The sequence below is a fragment of the Equus przewalskii genome, chromosome 13 (assembly GCF_037783145.1).
Source record: "Equus przewalskii isolate Varuska chromosome 13, EquPr2, whole genome shotgun sequence".
Lineage (NCBI taxonomy): Eukaryota > Metazoa > Chordata > Mammalia > Perissodactyla > Equidae > Equus > Equus przewalskii.
Window position 1 is genome coordinate 76,300,477 of NC_091843.1, and position 18,725 is coordinate 76,319,201.

General features: G+C 36.5%; 1 protein-coding gene across 1 annotated transcript in view; it reads right to left on the reverse strand.

Annotated features, from left to right (window-relative positions):
• Positions 1-18,725, reverse strand: part of ADGRV1 (adhesion G protein-coupled receptor V1) — a 511,275-nt gene that overhangs the window by 385,363 nt on the left and 107,187 nt on the right. Inside the window, exons 29-35 of the mRNA XM_070569690.1 lie at positions 17,835-18,444; positions 14,379-14,594; positions 12,668-12,883; positions 11,709-11,953; positions 10,314-10,495; positions 8,698-9,509; positions 6,210-6,419 (exon numbers count right to left, since the gene is read on the reverse strand). Coding sequence (XP_070425791.1) covers positions 6,210-6,419; positions 8,698-9,509; positions 10,314-10,495; positions 11,709-11,953; positions 12,668-12,883; positions 14,379-14,594; positions 17,835-18,444 — 2,491 coding nt within the window. The remainder of the gene's footprint in view (positions 1-6,209; positions 6,420-8,697; positions 9,510-10,313; positions 10,496-11,708; positions 11,954-12,667; positions 12,884-14,378; positions 14,595-17,834; positions 18,445-18,725) is intronic.

Genomic DNA, 18,725 nt, shown 5'->3' on the forward strand with positions numbered 1-18,725 from the left:
CCAAAATATTTTTAATAGAAAGTTTTCTTAAACTAAAATATCATGGATTAATTAATTTAGAGATTAATTACTAAAAAATAAAATTTTCATACTAAATTTAAGCACATATAACTTTAGCACAATAAGTTATTTGGGGAGAGTGGAGAATAGAAGGCAAAAGCATCAGAAGGATCTGTAAATAAAATTTCCTCAAACACTTCAATGTTCAATGTACACATTTTTTAAGTGTTTCAATACAAAAAATAAAATTTTAGTCGCTGTTACATTAGTAGACTATGTCTTGGATTTTTTGTTTTTGAAACCTCTAGGGACTGCTAGTTAAGAATCAGATCATCCAAAGGTTAAGATATAACTGAAAGAATATACAATCAGCCATAATTGCCAGCATACCCTTTACAATTTTTATACTTGTACAACTCATATGAACAAAATATAGGCATTGCCATGAAACCCTGGAGTCTCTCTATTGTACACCACGCAGAATTTCTCACAGAGCAAGTATGCATTTAACAACAACGTTTATTACTGAAGGGAAGAGAGAGCCTTGGCGTTATTAAGCTGTTTCACCTACAGTGTTGTCTGGTGACACAAACAAAAGGTGTATAGAGTCAAAGTTTACAAATTTTTAAAAATCACAAAACCTAGGAATACTTCAAAAAGAAAATTGTGGAAGTTTGATCAAGTGCTACAAATTCAATAGGAATACAAGTGGGAAGAAAACAAAACATAGGTCAATAAAGATCCATGTTAAAGGGGAACCTGTAATCATAATAATAAAAAAAATTATGGTTGCAAGATTGTACATAGAGATTTGGGAATAAATACACCATTATAAGGTGAAAGTAAAAATGAAATACTAAGGAGAGAAAAAAGTAAAATTCTCCTACAAATTTACTACATGTAAAATAATCTAATACAGTAGTCCCCACTCATCCATGGTTTCACTTTTCATGGTTTCAGTTATGCATGGTCAACTACAGTCCAAAAATATTAAATGAAACATTCTAGAAATAAACAATTTATAAGTATTAAACTGTGTATCGTCTGAGTAACGTAATGAAATCTGGCACCATCCTGCTCCAACCCTCCCAGGATGTGAATCATCCCTTTGTTCAGCGGATCCACGCTGTATAAGCTACTCAACTGAACCATTAGTCACTTAGTAGCCATCTGGGTTATCAGACCAACTGTCTTGGTATCACAGTGCTTGTGTTCACATAACCCTTATTTTACCTAACAGCCCCAAGGCACAAGAGTAGTGATGCTGGCAATTTGGAGATGCCAAAGAGAAGCCATAAAGTCCTTCCTTTAAGTGAAAAGGTGAAAGTTCTCAACTTAATAAGGAAAGAAAAAAAATTATATGCTGAAGTTGCACAGATCTATAGCAACTTTTATTATGGTATACTGTTATAATTGTTCCACGTTATTATTTATTAATGTTGTTAATCTCTTACTGTGCCTAATTTATAAATTAAACTTTATCATAGGTATGTATGTCTAGGAAAAAGCATGGTGTATACAGGTTTCAGTACTATCCGTGGTTTCAGGCATCCATTGGGGATCTTGGAACATATTCCCCGTGGATAAGGGAGGATTACCATACCACTTAATAAATATCACCTTTGAAATTTTAACATGTTACCATGCAAGTAACTTGCAAGGAAATATTGCAGGAAACACAATTTGAAGCACAACACACACACACAAATAAAAGGTAAACAAAGTACTCCTTAAACACATGATCTTGTAAGCCTATTGCAAATCGTGTCAACAGCAAGAATTGTGTGGAAATTTTCCTAATAGATAACCAAAATAGAATTACTGACTCTGCCTCTTTAAGGCAGACTCCCAGGAACCAGGTCTATTTAAAACGCCTCGGGGAAAAAGTACCAGAAAGTTACCTTCTACCTGGGTGAGGAGTCAAAGAACGGTCGTTGGAAAAGGAAAAACTTACAAACAAGTGCTTAGTCTTCTAAACAAAAGAGAAAGGACAGAAGGCGGGTCTCAGAGAGAGACGGTAAAATTTTCAGAAAACAAACATTTTACTAGGTGCTTCCCTGCCTTCTAGTTTTTGTTCAGGATAAGGCCTAAGGAGGGCCCTCACCCACCAAAGAGTCTGACCCCATTCCTGGAAGAGCATCCTGATATGAAATCCAGAGTCCACCAAAAGTTTGTGACACATTTTAACCCTAAAGCAGAAGATGTATCCTATAGGGTCTAGGCCTAGCCTAACACAGATAAGGTCTACAAATATAAAATGCATTTTAATAACCCTGAGTGTTTTGTACACTTGTTACCAAAACAAACCAGGATTCTTTTTACAAAGATAAACATCAACTATAATGTGTGTAAAAATAATAGAAAACTAAAATACAGGAAATATACTTTAACAGACACACATACATATTGTATACTCGTACCATCCAAATTGAATGCCCTCTACAATAAGTAGAAAATGATTTAAAACAACCATAGGGATATGAACAATGTGAACACAAACTGTCAACATGAACAGTTAAGAAACAAAGTTGAGTGTTTCTAATATAGCAGTTCTATATATATTTTTTAAAGAATCACATCTCTTGTTCAAATCTCGGCCTAAAAAAAGATTCCCACTGTCTCTAAGCTAAGGAAAATTTTTAAATCCATTGAACGTGACATGATGATTATGATGCTGCTGAGCTGGGTGACTAAGTGAAACATTCACACAGATTTATAAAGAGCACATTTATACGTAGTTTGCAACCACAGTAAAAATCTATTGTCCCATATTTCTAAATCCTGCCCATTACATTTGAAAGAAAGAATATTTACCACTGGGCATCTGTTCAATTGCCTTAGGACAAAAACGTAGAAATAGGATTCTACAGAATTCAATACATTGTTAAACACTAAGGCTATTCCTCCCCATGAATCAAAAATGCATTCTGGAGCCAGAAGTTCAGCACAGCCCATGCCTTAAATCTAATCACATAAATGAAACTCCAACACTAGGCCAAAAGCAACGTTAACATTGTTAAAAGGCCACACTGTGTGAGTTTTTTTACTCCATGTGTTTAGCAGCTATCTTTGAAGAATCACCGGGAAGTTTTCATTAATTCACTTGGGTAAACTTATGCTTGATAGACATTTCTCCATCCAATTTCACAGCAATACAGAGCATATGCACACAAAGTACTGAATTCTTGAGGTTCAATATAATGTTTTTGAAAAAGGAAAATTAATTTAGACTCTAGAAAAAGGTTTAGGAGTAAAGAGATAAAAATAGAAATTCCCTTCAATTTTTATTTAGAAAATGAAAAAAACCTCAGGAACACTCATGTAAGCAATAAAAGCAATTCAGTGTTTTATTTCCTGTACCAAACTCACGCTCATAGATTGATATGCTACAGCATATTTTTAACCAAAAACACATTTGGACCATTGGTTTTAGTTACTTATCCTTTTTCCTATTTGCATCTTCCACAGATATTTAAGCTGTTGGAAACTAAAGAGAGCACAACCTGATTTTCAGGTTAAGTCCGTCCAGGAGAAAGGGAGCAGAGGTGCCAGTGTCTGCAAGTTGATGTGGTGCCCAGCAAGAGAGCCTGGGTTTCCTCAGCCCGCCAATGCACCACCACCATCACCACAGACTCTCACAGGACACACTTTGATGACACCAGCCGCTTTACAGTTAGAATCCCTATAAAGTGATACTGGATATCTAAATTCTTTTGTATTCTTAAAAAAAACAATTTCCGTCACATTGTTGAAAATCTCATATCTACTCTAGTTCCAAGTCCTTCCTTAAATCTAATCCTTCCTGGTCCCTGATCTTACTTATACCCTCCATACAACTAACACATTTATTCTCGTCTGCATTATTTTCCTTCCTATATTTCTTTAAAAAAACAAAAAGAAATCCAAAATACTCTTCTTTAATCTTTTTCTCCAATTTTTCTCCTTTCCTTGCTCTCGTAGCCAACAAGCAGGCTGTCTTCTAAGGCAATGCTTCTCGAACTTAATGCATGGAAGGAAAACCGGTTTTTGTCCATTTTGTTTCATTTTGTTTTGTTTGCCCTGAACTATTACAGACTGATATTTTTGTAAAATACAATAAAACAAATGACTAAATAAGCTAAATAGCAAAAAAAAAAAAAAACCCACACAAAATATAAGCCCATAGATATCACTTTTGGATATCACAGCAAAATAAAATTGTTATAAAAGTTTCTAGAAAAAGTTAATTCAATTTCTGAACTTATCCTGTCACAAGCCAGTAGCAAACACTTGTGGACAGGCACCGGCTTGAGGACTGACCACACTTTGAGGAGCACTGCCTAAGGCATCTACGTCGTCTCATCATCCTCAGATATTTGCTTCACATGCCAAGTTCTCCTTTAAAATTCCTCTACCTGTACTGCTCTCTCCTCTAGCTCACTTAGGAATCTAATCTTACTTGTTGCCCATGTTAGTCTGAGACACTCGGATTATTTTCTTCTTCCTATAACTAATGAAAACACTCTAATCTTGATCTCTTCCCACTCTCTGGCAGAGCCTTCTGTCTCTCCTCTCGGGTCTCTTTCCTTTCCCAGCGCCTTAGCCTGATGTTCCACTTGGTTCCATCCTTGACAACTTGCCTTTCTTCCTCCAACCACAAAGACCTTATTAATTGTCCTGATTTCAACTATTATTTCTAAAAATCCAATTTCCATCTTTAACCTGAAATAGTCAGGTTCTCTCACCAATTTCCTTCTCTCACATAAACATTGTTATTCAAATTAATTATCCTTCCAACTCAAATTGCTTGAAATGTTTACCAAAAGTTCCTGCATTGTCAAGTTCTGCAGCATTTATAAATTCAAGCAAAACAAAGTCTCTTCTCACAAAGCGCCCTATAGTCTGGGCTTTGGATTCAGACAGCACTGCGTTTAAGCTCCACCATGAATAACTGCGTGTTATTTAGTCTCTCTACATTTCAGTTTCCTTACGTGAAAATCTGGTGTATATCATTATATCCATTTCATAGGACTATTGTTAAAAATAAATAAAATAATAGATGTGAGATGTCTGGCACGCAGAAAACATTCAGCAAATATTATTGTCATTATTAAGATTTACTTCTCCAGCAGTGATTTTATTATATTACAAATAATTTCTTGAGAGTTGACAATCTGCCTTAGATTAGACTTTTGGCAATTTGTTAGTTACTTTTATTCACTATTGCTATGACATGAGAGTCTAAACCACTAAAAAAGGGAAAGAGTGTCGGGAAATGGCTCAGACATTTGCACTGATAAGTTAAATAAACTTGGAAGTATAGTAAGGTGAAAAGCAATGCACACTTAAATGCATTCCATTTCCACCACAGCAACTAACTGGCCACGTGACCATGTCAAGTCACTTAATCTCTCTGTGTCTCAGTTTGCTCATCTGTAAAACAGAAATCCAAATGCATGATCTATATCCTTTTCATTTCTTAACTCTTTGAGGTAGAATTTTTTTAGTTCTAAATACAAACTATAGTGAAACACAGACTATAAGTACCAACTTTATCTCAAAGAGGCTTATTCAAAGACAAAAAACATTGCTATGACGTTTTAAACAAACAAAAATTAGCCTAAATATGCAAAACCCTACACATACTGTGAAATATTAAGAAAGGATTCAACAGTTATTGTTTTTTAAGGAAAAAAATGGACATTTTATAATTTTTTCTAGTTTGGCAGTTTGTTCATAAAATACCTAAACCCAATATAAAATCCAAGCTGAAATATTCACTGATTATGAACTACTATTTGTTTTTAACAGGAGGCCAACGTTTCAGTGTTTAATGTCAAAGCTACAAGTGAGCAGACACCTTCCAGGAACTATGCCAAGTACTTTACGTTTATTAGCTCACTTGATCCTCACAAAGAAAACTACAAAGTACGTAATATGTCCTGTCATTTAACAGATGAGAAAGCTGAGCATCCCAGGCTTGACTAACTTCCTGAAAATCACACCAGGGGGGAGTGGCAAGCTAGAACACAACATCAATCTGCAAGGCTCCTAAATCTAGTTAAACAGTTCACCATGAAGCCCTCTCCCAAATAAATCCCATGCATATTAACATTCACAGCTCTACAAAATAAGGGCGAGATAAAACACGCCAGAAACTTTACAAGATTAGACAAAAATGAAGTCCATGGAAAAGAGCATGAACGTGCTCAACAGAAAAAGGTACCCACCTTCGTGACCTATGACAGATCTGGAAGTCGTCTGAAAACTAACAACTCCCGCCACATTGTCATTGGCCAAGATGTTCACTCTCACAGTGTCGGAGCTGGGCAAGATTCTACTTCCACCTTTGGTGTACACCAAACTAACTATGATGCTTTCATCATCCTCTGGCTCAGAATCATCTAAAATGGTTAAAATGGCTGTCTTTTTTATTTCACCTATAAAAAAAATTAATGGAATAAAAACCAAAGTAAACAAAATCACCAACACAGAGACTTCACAAAGGCTGAAAATAACTTCTATTAGAACAAGTTAAGTAAAACTATGTCAGTGAATTATAATAGGTCAATAACATGAGCCAATATTAGTGCCACTATAAGCAAATGCTGTATGTTAATCTACATGTCCTTTCACATATAAAACACTAAAATTTCATTAATGTGGACAGATTGTGGAGAAGGACATTTTGAGTTATGGAAAAATTAAAAGGTAGAATTATTTCAAAGAATCATAGTTTCAGTTCCTGGTCTTTAGTCCAGAAGAATGACCTAGTGAGGAAAAGAGCTTCTAAAGCATCTTCTGTTTAGAAACAGCTCCTTCTAGGAGAACGGAGTCTCGCTCTCATTCCGGCCTTACCATGAATAATTTTCACCAGGTAATCAAGCCAATACCTGCCTGAAAGACCAGGAATACTTAGGGAGAGGTGGTCAAAATGGGAAATAGAAAAAAGGCATGGCAAATTCTCAGTGAAAGAACCAGCCTGAATGGGATGAGTCTTTGGGTAGCTCGATGAGATGCCAGCATCCAATACCAGTTTCCAGGATATGGGGAAATGAAGGAAGGAGACAGAAGAGGAATCGGAGGGATGAGTGACAGCAACAGGGGTCAAGCAATCTACTTTGCAATTTGGTCTAGGACCCCACTAGTACACAGGGCACCGCTGAATACCCTACACCCAACACTGCTTCTGCTGCTCAGCCTGCAGTGTCCCTCATCTAATTCTTTGCCACTTTCTGAAAAAAGGATGAAAGGGTGAGATGAGAAAAGGCAGGAAAAAGGAGAAAGGAGACATGAATGCATCTCTCTCTCTCTCTCTCTCTCTCCGTGACGCTGGTACATTTCATCAATTCACAGTGTCAAGATTGCCTCAAGAGATTACAGATTATCTAAGAATCTAGGTTAGCTATAAAATATAGTCTATTTTGTGTGATGTATAGTTAGAATTCAAGGTAATACTAATTTGTATAAGGCTCTTACTTTATATAACTTTCTTTGTAGTTACTAACACGACTGGAAAATCTAACTTTAAATTTTCATCGCCACTCCTTCCTCATTTAATTTTCATTATTTCTTTTGAAGTAGGGAGAAATGTCACCAATTACCAACCTGTGCCCCCATACTCATCAAGCATATCATATTCCATTATGCCCAAAATGATTTAGTAGGAAAAACCATTATAGAAATGTTTTATACTATTTTAAAAATTTACTCTGAAACATAACACTTATTAGATGTTTCAAAAAGTATACTATACATGCAACGTGACCCCCATTACTGTTTCCAAAAAAAGTATACGCATTAAAAAGATGAAGAATAAAAAATGCAGTGAATTGCTATAAGATACGGAGCTGTGAATAATATTTATTTCTTTCATTGTTTTTGTAGATCCTGAGGTTTTTATGAGTATATATTATTTTTTTCTATCAGAAAAACACTATGTTAATCACTGTATGGAATCTGTAATTGCCCAAATCAGGATATAAACAATGATTTCAGTAAAGATACATTTCTCCCACCCAAAGAGAACTATTTTAGAACTTCCCAGATTTTCAAATATTAGATGATTCAACCAGCCCTGAAAAGGAATCAGCGATCTGACCTTAATCCTAATTTGTTGGCCAAGGTATCTATAATTCCATTGCTCATGAAAATTTACAACAGTGATCCCTTCCAAGTCTAAGAACACTATTACAAATTGACCCATCACTAGGCCTAATTCAATATGAATGACGACACAAAAGTTCATACTATTTACACTTAAAAATTATTTTCATTGAAGATTTATCTTCATTTGTCTAGTACATCTTAAAACGCTTCCCAGTTAATATTCATTTTTCTAGCTACCAATACTTCTTACCCACGTGTTTGGTTGTAGATACATGGCTCAATCTTGTAATTTCCTTACAAAATTAGACCTTGCCTTAGAGTTCCTCCAAGTTCCCTTAAAGGCACTGCTATCACATAGAAAGGAATAAAATTTACACACTCCCTGAAAATCTCCTCTTTTTAATAAACTAAAAAGATATACATGAAGGGTCGTGTCAGTCTACATGTCATGTCAACCATTAACAAGCCACCTAACTTCCATTTCTTTCAAAACCATACTGCACTTTTACCTATTAGCAAGAGCGTACACAGTAAGAACTCATGAATATTATTATATAAATTGATGATTTTACCAGGAGGAACTAAAATCCATTTAGAACCATCACTCACCTTCAGCAAAAGTCAGAACGTCTCCAGCACCTATAAAATCTAAACCTTCAGTAGCAGTTCCACCAACAACACGCCATTCGACTGTCACCTGACCTAAGCTGCCCCCGGTCCTGTGGATCATCAGCTTCACTGTGGTTTGGGGTTGCTCCTGAACTTCGACATATAAGCCATCTTCTGAGGTATTGGGACTAGTACTGTAGATCACAAACACTCCAAAGGCATCACCATTTAAGGCTATGACAACTGTAGAAGTATTTGGCTGTCCTATGGTTGGCTGGTTTTTAAAACTGGCTGTGATATTCATGAGGTGAACTTCAAGAAGAGAAATTAGGAAACTCTCATCCATCTCTGGGAAATCATCAGGAAGAATAGAAACTGTGAGATTTGCAAATTCATCACCTTCTAGCATTATGGCCCACTGCCTTGTCACAGGCTCATAGTCACTACCAGCCACAGCCTGACCGCTAAAAAGAGATGCTACCCTGGTCAAGTTTTTCCTGTAGGTCCAGGAGTCTGAGTTGTTAACAGTTGGGCTGATCCACGATGTCATCCAAAAACACTGGGGGCCCTCAGAAGCACTCAAAAATGAAAATGCTGAGCACGCGTGTTCTTTGAGGCACAAAGCGGCACAAGTATACTGGGGTTCCCCCACTGCAGAGACATTCACCCAAGTTCTCCAAAGCGGGTCAGGCACCCCTTGAATTGGTGATTCATAGTAGGAGAGTAAATCTTGACCTTCCTCAACTGCAAGAGCCACCACATCAATATCGGAAGTCCTGTAGAACAACAACAGCCGACCGAAGTGCCCTCCGCTAAAACGTGGAGTGACAATTAAAAGACAGGTTAAGCACTCAAAACAATCTGTGGCTTACATATAGTGAAGAGAAATACTGATTGCGGGTTTTGCTTTTTTTATGGGTATAAAGTACTAGTACAAATACAACCACGTTTCTTAATTACAGTTGTCTTTCAACATTTTGTTTTCTCATGTACAGAAATCTTGCTAGTTTTCAATCGAATAATACTTATTTTTTACCAAGCTATGAAAATATCTTGCAAGGTAAGCAAATCATACCCATTTCGGAATTATCAAACAAGATATTAGAAAACTAATTTTCATTACTAGATTTCAGTGAAACAAAGTAACAATGCTAACAGCATGAGTACATTTTGAGGAGATAGAACTACGTGCCACCACGCCCCAAGACCTCATATTTCCTATTTCTGAAGGAGCTGAGTGAACCGTATGTTGCCTCACAAAAGAAATGCCGAAAAAAACAGAACCTGAATATCAAGCCCTTCATCCAGCATCTGCATGTTCTTTAATTTAGAAGGTAATTGCATTTAAGTTCTAAATCAAAGAAATCACAGATTAAAGCAATAAATTCCTGTGGTTAGAAAACCCAATGATGTTATGATCCATTTCACTAATAATAGGTATGATACATATAATGAGTTATTTATATTAATAGGCATAGTTCAATTAAATTATAACATAAAATAATTTACTTTATATAAAAACCACCAAACCTAAATTATTTAACTGTACAAGAGATACTTTCCCACCACCCCACAATTCCCATCCCCCCACAGATGCAAGCAGCCATCTCATATACCTTCTCCTGACAGTTATGTTAGCACAGGAACTTCTCTCCAGAGGCTCTTGAACATGATAAACCGACTGAACAAAGGCTACTGTACCATAAGGATTATCATTGGCAGGAATAATAATATTTGCCACACGATCTAACCCAATAGTACCTCCACCAGAGGCGTCAGTTAGTTGCACTTGGATAACCTAAAAATACAGTGAAAACTTCCTTAACAGAATCCCGGTTCTGAAATTAGAATAATAATAATGCAGGAAAAAAGTCAAACATAGCAATACAAGAACAAAATGGAATGTAATATAAATGGACTCAAGGAAAACTCCCCCCAATATATTTACAAACCCAAAATGTAACAGAATAATCCATTATCAGCATTTAATAACAGAGCATGATTACACGTAAGAAACATAGGCTAAGTTCCTTAACATTAAGTTACATAAACCTATGAATCCATTTTAAGATCCCTGTTTATGTTTACCACTTCAATAATATACTTTTACGTCCTATACCTTTTTCATTTAGGGAAAATATCATGTATATGTTTTATGAATAGTTAATCAATTATGCTTTATTTCTCACATTCTCTTAAATGGAAATTCTCTGACAAAATTTAAAACAAAAATCATCATTTCATAATGCTACCTAAATTCAGAGAGAAGAGAAATGTTTTGTATGTGTAACTAGTATCTAATATTTTAGAAGTGAATGACGACACAATTAGCATTCAAATGAAATTTTAGGGACTTGCTTTCTATGAAAATTTGATACTATTAAAGAATAAATGGTATCATATGCAATTTCATGAGATTTAGGCTTTACGAATACTTGAATTTCATAAAATAAAATTATCTTCAGCCAATATATGTTAGTGATGAATCAACTCTCCCACTGAGACTCTATTTTTATTTGCCACCTTGCTTCTTCAGCAAAAATAACTATCAGGCAGATATATCCAGCATGGTGTTTGTCACATAGTAAATTCCCAAAACTGTTGTAGAATAAATGAATGAACAAGTGAGAAGTCAAAATCTACACTTAATTAAGACTGACTGACCACACTCAAGCCAAAAGAGAGTCTGGATACAAACAAATTAAAGTTTATATGGAACGATGTAGCAAAAATTATGACAGATGTATATATCTTTAATCATTTAACCAAACTGTTGAAAAATACAATGTAATTGTACAAAACAACTTACACTAGTAAACTGCTATGTGTACAAGACCTATTTCTAGAATATTCTTGCTTCAGAGAATCACTTTCACACTACCCTATTTCGAACATTCCTGTAGAAATAATTTGACATGCTTGATAAATGTCACAATAACAGCCATCTGTTCTAGTCACTATAAGACAAGGTATGATTTACAGTGTCATTCTATACTAGCCATTCCTCTCACCTCTTCAATCTCCGGAACGTCGTCAGCCAGGACCTCTAACAACAAGGTTTGAATGGTTTCCCCAGGGGCAAAGGTCACATTACCTGAGACAACTCGCAGGTCGCCAGTAGCAAGCTGTCCATTAATGGTGGCAACCCACTGAACAGTAACATTGCCGAGTGTCCCAGAATTTCGAATTACTGGCAGGTTTACCTTCACTGAGTTAAACTCAGGTTCCTCTACAATAAGTTTAGTAATCTGAAAACCTGAAGGGCAGAACAGAGTTATTTCAAATACAAAGGAAACTGAGTCAACAGAACTCACCGATTGCCATGCTACAGTCAATTCTTCTCGCCCGCTAAGCAACCTAAGTAGCTAAATCCCACAAAATCAGAGTAATGTGCTGTGATACAAATTGGTCAGGCCTGCCAAAATTTCCAAATTATTTTTCATTATGATAGAAGCAGAAATCATAAACTCAGATGCTCACAGGGGTTAGACTACACCAGTCATGAGTGAAGTGTGTCTAGTAAGTTCTGTGGCTAAGAGCACAGCGCAAGCCCGGTCCCCAAAGGGGCAGTTGCTATTTTGCTCCCATGACTGATTCTACGCAGGAAAGGGGGCCCAATGTTGCCAGATTTTCCTACTTATGAAGAAAGCCTAGAAATCTAGATTTTTGTGTAAATTTCTGTGAATCAAATTAAAAAACAAAACTTTTTAAGAATTTTCTAAGATCCACAAAACACATCTAGGAGCCAAATATGACCTAAAAGTTTACGACTTTCATATTCATGCTAAGAGGTTGATTTCTTTTGTTAATAACCACTACATACTGAAAGTGAATGTACACAGATGTCCTATATGTCAGTAATAGCAAGATAAAAAGGAAACATGACCCAATAAATTCTGAGTCTATAAAAACAAAGAAATGTCAGATCTATACAGACAAGTAAAAGAGAGACACAAACTAGTCTGGTTACCAAATAATCCATAGGGGTCATCAGAGGCCTCAATAATAATGATCGCCTCTGTTAACGCCCCTAGTTTGGCTCCTCCTGTGGTTTCATTCAGCAGTTGCACAAGAAAAGATTCTTCCAGCTCAGGGTAGATGTCGTTAATGATATATATTGGCACAGCTTTACTGGTTTCCCCTTCTAGCAAGACCACATCCGATGAAGCTATACTATAATCTTCACCTACAAAGGCAAAAAGCAAAATGCTACCACTTATTCCAAAGTAGGATAATAAACAGCCATATAGTAGGGAAATACTATGAGGTCTCAAATTTCATGGATATACTTGGAAAGACTTTTTTGAAGATATCAACTACATTTATTCTAAACAAGATTTTACCTCTCTTGCCAGAAAAAAAATGGGTTTGATATCACAAAATAATGGAAAAGACCTTCTAAGGGTGTTCAAGTTCATTCCTTCATTTTTAGAAAGATGTATACATAATTTGTTCTATTTGCTGTATACAGATATGGGTGATAAAGATATGGATATGGAGATAAACATAGACACAGATATAAAGAGTCATTCACTATCACAAGATAGCCCCTTACCTACAAAAGAAAAAAAAATCTATATACAATACTTTTAAAACGAAGAACATAACTAGAATTCTGATCTCACTGGGGAGATAAATTACACTGCTGCTCAGATATGGACATGTCAGCATCATTGATGTTATAGCTGGAAATTATGGAATCTCCCACAAAGTTGGATTAAAAGCTGCTACTGCCTACTGCTCAGGGTAGCTTTTATTTCTGGTCAAACAGTGGATGGGGACAGGAGAGAGGCCTCCTATGGAGGCTGAGGGCTACTTTCCTAGAACACTGGTCAATCTCCACCGTCTGTCAATGTGTTAAGCTCCCTACAGACAGTCAGGTATTCCTCTGGACTGCCTACCCCAAATGTTTGCACATGTATGCAGACACATACGTTATGTACATACGTACACACACACACACACACACCCCACTCAGGGACTAGGTGAGCATGGTTTCTTATCTTTTCAAGCAAGTATCATAGCCACATGATTTATTTCAAAAAAAAAATCAAGCATGTTATCCTATCCATTCACAGTCATGTTCCTAGACGGATTCTAATTAAAAAGCTCTTAGGCAAATCTCCCTCTAGATGCTGTAACTGCACCACCAAAGAAGGCGGTCTCCTAATGTTTGCATTTAGCAGTGAAATTCTTTTGCTTGTACATAAAATAGTTAATGCTAACCATTGCTTTCTCCACGTTGTTCATAAATAAACAAGCAAGATAAATGGGTTGAGAGAGAATACTGTTGCCAAGCACTGTCATTACATGGTTGCACATTTTATCCTGCATTCCTCGTATCATTTACACATGAATCCCTTTCAAAAAACAGGCACTAAAAAGTATGCACAGAGATAGCCTAACAAGGCTTTCCTTAGTTCACTTTTCATTAGTTTGCATGTATTTTGGTCATCAGAGCTTTTAAATTCCTATACAATTTTGCCAACAGTTTTTACAAATTCTGCAAAATCAGTGTCACAAATATCTGATAAAAGCTCTAGATTTGTGTCTTTACACAGATGCGAGAGTATGATTGTTTTCTGGTTGGTTTTTCTAACTACATCTTTGAGTGGCTTTGTTAATCAAGAATACAATTTCCCTCTAAAACACTTCAGCGCTCCTCAGATGTCTTTCCTCACCAGCTATTGCTGTTATTGGCACGGCTTTAAACTTCACAGAAACATCTGCAAATGCTCCTCCCGTTCTAGTCACGTTGATAATGGGTCCAACATGATTTTCTGCTACTCGAACAACTGGTGCTGAGAGCTGAAGAGTTCCAAAGGCATCATCATTGGCAATGATAATTAGATGAGCAATAGTTTCTACCTTAGGCCCAAGGCGTGGAGAATTTGAAACTGCAAGACAGAGGAAAAATGAACATATCAAAATTCTAAGAACTGGCCAAAATTTACCAAGAAGCTTCAGCAAGATTTCATCAGCCAAATGGGATCATCATTTGGTGTCTTCTCGCTACTATTTATATCAAAGAATATTTATTACTATGTACCAGCACTAATCTAGACACTGAGGATACAAAAATAAACAGAAAGTCCCTACTGTCTTGTAACTTTAAATTCTAGGGCAATTTTTATTATAGAATCCTTAGAAAAAAAACAGTTACCCTACAGGGATATTTTAATAAGTATTAGAAATTTGTCAAAAGGCAAAAAAATGATTAGAGTATAATTAATCAACACGTTGCATAATATTACAACAGGTAATGATGAAACCTACAGAATTACGCTGTTCTAATTAGTTACCCGCACGCCATAAATTTTTAAAAGACAACATATTTCAGTTCCAAAATTGAGTAGGAAAGTAATTTAGCTCCTTGCCCTCAAAGATCAGCTGCAAATCATCATGCTCTGAATAAATTATTGCCTCTCTAACTGCTTCACTGTCCTTCCTCACAAACCTGTCCCTTCCTACCCTATCTTCGTGAACCAGTCACTCAGCTAACTCATCCAGAAAGCAGAGTCAGCCTCAATGCTACCTCGACATTGCGATAATGGAGAGGCCCCATCCTTTTAAGGATCTCTGCTCACTTTCCACTGATTTTAGAGGGAGCAAAGCTTACTTTGAAGGCATTTAGGACCTTCCACAAGCCATCGCTGATTTATTTTCTAGGTTCAATTCCAACCAGCACCCTTGCCAAAACAATATATGAAGAGAACTTTTAATACTAATGAAGCATCAACAAACTCTTATTAAAAGTAAACAATTTTGAATTCAAATTCAGAATATCACTAACCATTGTGGTATCTGGAAATATGTGATAATGAATAAAATTCAACATTGCCAGATAATTTTAAAAAAAAGAATGTACCATTTAATTTCAATAAAATAGGCCAAGACCAGCTAAATTATATCATAGTAAAAATCACAAAATAAATCAATATACTATCATTAGATTCAACTAAATTAGAAAAGAATGCCAGTAACACAGAGAGTTGTAGCAGTGGGGTACATTTTTTGAGTGTGCACTATTTGCCAGCATGGCTCCAAGCACTTTTCTTGTATCAAGTCATTTCAGTCCCACACCTCCTAGGTGGTAGGAAACACTGTCCACATTTTACAGATGAGGGTTCAGAGGCACAAAGACACTGAGGAAGTCACCTAAGGTATTAGACTAGTAACTGGTGGACACAATCAAGAGGCATGCTATAAAGCTTTGCCTAATCTCTTGCTCCCTATATCCAACTCTTCATCAACCTGGGTACCACAACACCTTCATCTACCCAAGACTGTCCATCCTGCCATAAGCCCTATGCCCTCACTAGGTGCTGATCACCAGTCTTCTCACACTGCTCTCCTGAAAGTTGATGATTACACTCAGAGCAGAGTAACAGGGACCCTATCAGGTCCTATACTGATTTTGCCTATTAAAATTTGAGTGAGTATCACACAGATTTGCACTTAATTGTTCTCTAATAATTTCAGATCATAGCTTATGCCTATTCTGAACTGTCCCAAGTATGCTGCGTGCTTCAGGAACATATCAAGCATCAAATACATATTGATTGTTTTCCCCATCCCACAGCACATTGATACTCAGCATATACCATTTTATTAATAATAATTGTTCACATTATTGAATGCTTACCATGTGCCAGACACTGGATTAATTTTCACACCTATTATTGTATTTAAGCCCCATGATATTTCTGTAGTATAGATAAGGAAACTGGGGCTTAAAAAGATTATGTCCAACAGTTTATTACTATAGATGGGAACATAAGACACCTGACACCAGCACCCACGGGTCACTGCTGTGTGTGATACTCCCTCCTGGTTTTATTTCTGTCTCACTCTATAAACTGTGAGTTCCTTGAAAACCAGGCTGTATTTATAATTCTTACTTAAGAATCATACTTAAGTCTTACTTACTTAAGACTAATTACTGCATTTTATTTCAATGTATTTATTATAACTGGCCCTAAATCTTGATAAGAAAAAAAGGGATGAGATATTGTGCGGGAATTTTAACCTTGACTATCATCTGAAAATTTAATGTTAGTTGTCCTGTAAAGTTAATTTCCTTCTATAAACTTGGACTACAATTGCTTATAATGTTGGGAAGAATGTTGCTCACTATACACTATATCCATCTAGGTGTTGTGGTAAGGTGAAGAAATTTACTTAATCTTTATGGCAGAACATAGTCAACATGCAGATATTGGAATCTTACTCTTTGGACTATGTAACTCCAGTTTCCTTAAGAAAGTTTTATTTGTTTTCTTATAAATATTGCCCTACAACTAATATTAAATTAATATCACTAATCTTTCTTATTTTACTTGTTCCCTTATCCAGGAAATCTAGATTCTTCTTTTTATTTAAAACACTTTTCTAAAATTACACATCCTTTCAGGAAGAGGTGACTAATGAGCAAGTCATATACAAGAACTGCTTTCAGCTCCATGAGCCGAAGCTGGGCTCTCTACCAGTAGCCACTGGACTCTCTCTACAAAGCCACTGAGCCACAACCCCAGGAGGAGTAGCTGCTACTTTCCAACAGAAGCTGCTGTACAAGATCCTGTACCAAACATGGCTCACTCCTCATTCCTCATTCTTATCCCCAACCACTGCCTTCTTCTCGACTCTCACAGTGACCCACAAATTTACAGGATTTCTTACTGTTACACAGCCTTCTCCCCCTTCCCTCATGCAGTTGCCAGATCCACATGCTCCTCACCAACACAAAGAGCCTCTGCTGGTTAAGGAATCTTCCAGAATGGATCAAGGTAAGAGAGGCTCAGGTTCTTGCTACCAAGACTGTCCTTAGAATCCCCAGATTGATTCCAGAAAGTTTTAGAAGCTACAATATCTGGTACAATAGTACTAGAGGCCAGTTACACTGGATTGCATAAACACTTCTAAAAATTTAGGCTGACACTGTAACAGACTTTTAAAACAGGATTTCACATTTTCAAGTGCCCCACTTCTATTTGCCTTATAGATAAACTTCTGTAAGATGATGCTTTCAAGGTTAGGGCTTACTATTTTTATAGAATTTTCTACTACACCAAATTCTTAATCTATTGTTTTAGAATTCTTACCTCTAGTTTAATAATGACACATGAACAGTTACTTACTTGGGCGATTCTGTACTTGCTCTGCTAAAGTAGAGTTGAGTAGTTCAACAAACACAGACTCAGACCTTTCTGGTTCATCATCCTCCAAAATTGAAATAGTTATTGTTGCCTCACTCTGATTGGCTTTGAAAAGAGCAAACCCAGAAGCTGGAATATAGTCTCTTCCTTGAGTTGCTCTGGCTAAATTAGGTGGAAAATAAGGTGGTTTTTCCATATCATCCAGTGTTGCATATGTGACTATGACTTTTCCCAGGAGTCCTTTTAATCTTATTATTGACAACGTGATGTTCTGGTTTGCTTCCTCAACTTTAACAGGTCTACTCTTCTCAGAAAAAATGAAGACCCCACAAGGATCATCACTAGCCAAAACTGTTAGTGTGGCATTAGTATGAACTCCCAAAGAGCCACTGGAGACGCTAAGGATTGACACAGAGAATGCCTTATCCAGTTCAGGCTCTTCATCCGGCAGTATTTCCACTGTGATGTTGGCACTCTTCTGCCCAATCTCAAATGTGACATTGCCAGAGGTGAAGGCGAGGTCACCATCAGGATCAGAGTCTACGCTCCAAAGCAAAGTCACTTGAGAAAGAGCTCCATGACTTCTCATAATCTATAAAATATTTAATATTAAAATGTATTAAAAGAAGGATTAAAACCATTGACTTAGAGATTTATAAATAAGAATGATAATAGGATATTATAAGCCATTCTCAAGAATCTAAGATTCTTGAAAGCAGGGATCATGTACTACCCATCTTTGAAGACCCTCAGAGAGTCCTACTTAAAAGTGATTGTTGGGGCTGGCCCCATGGCATAGTGGTTAAGTTCAGCACCCTCCACTTCGGTGGCCCAGGTTCACAGGTTCAGATTCCAGGCACAGATCTACACCAC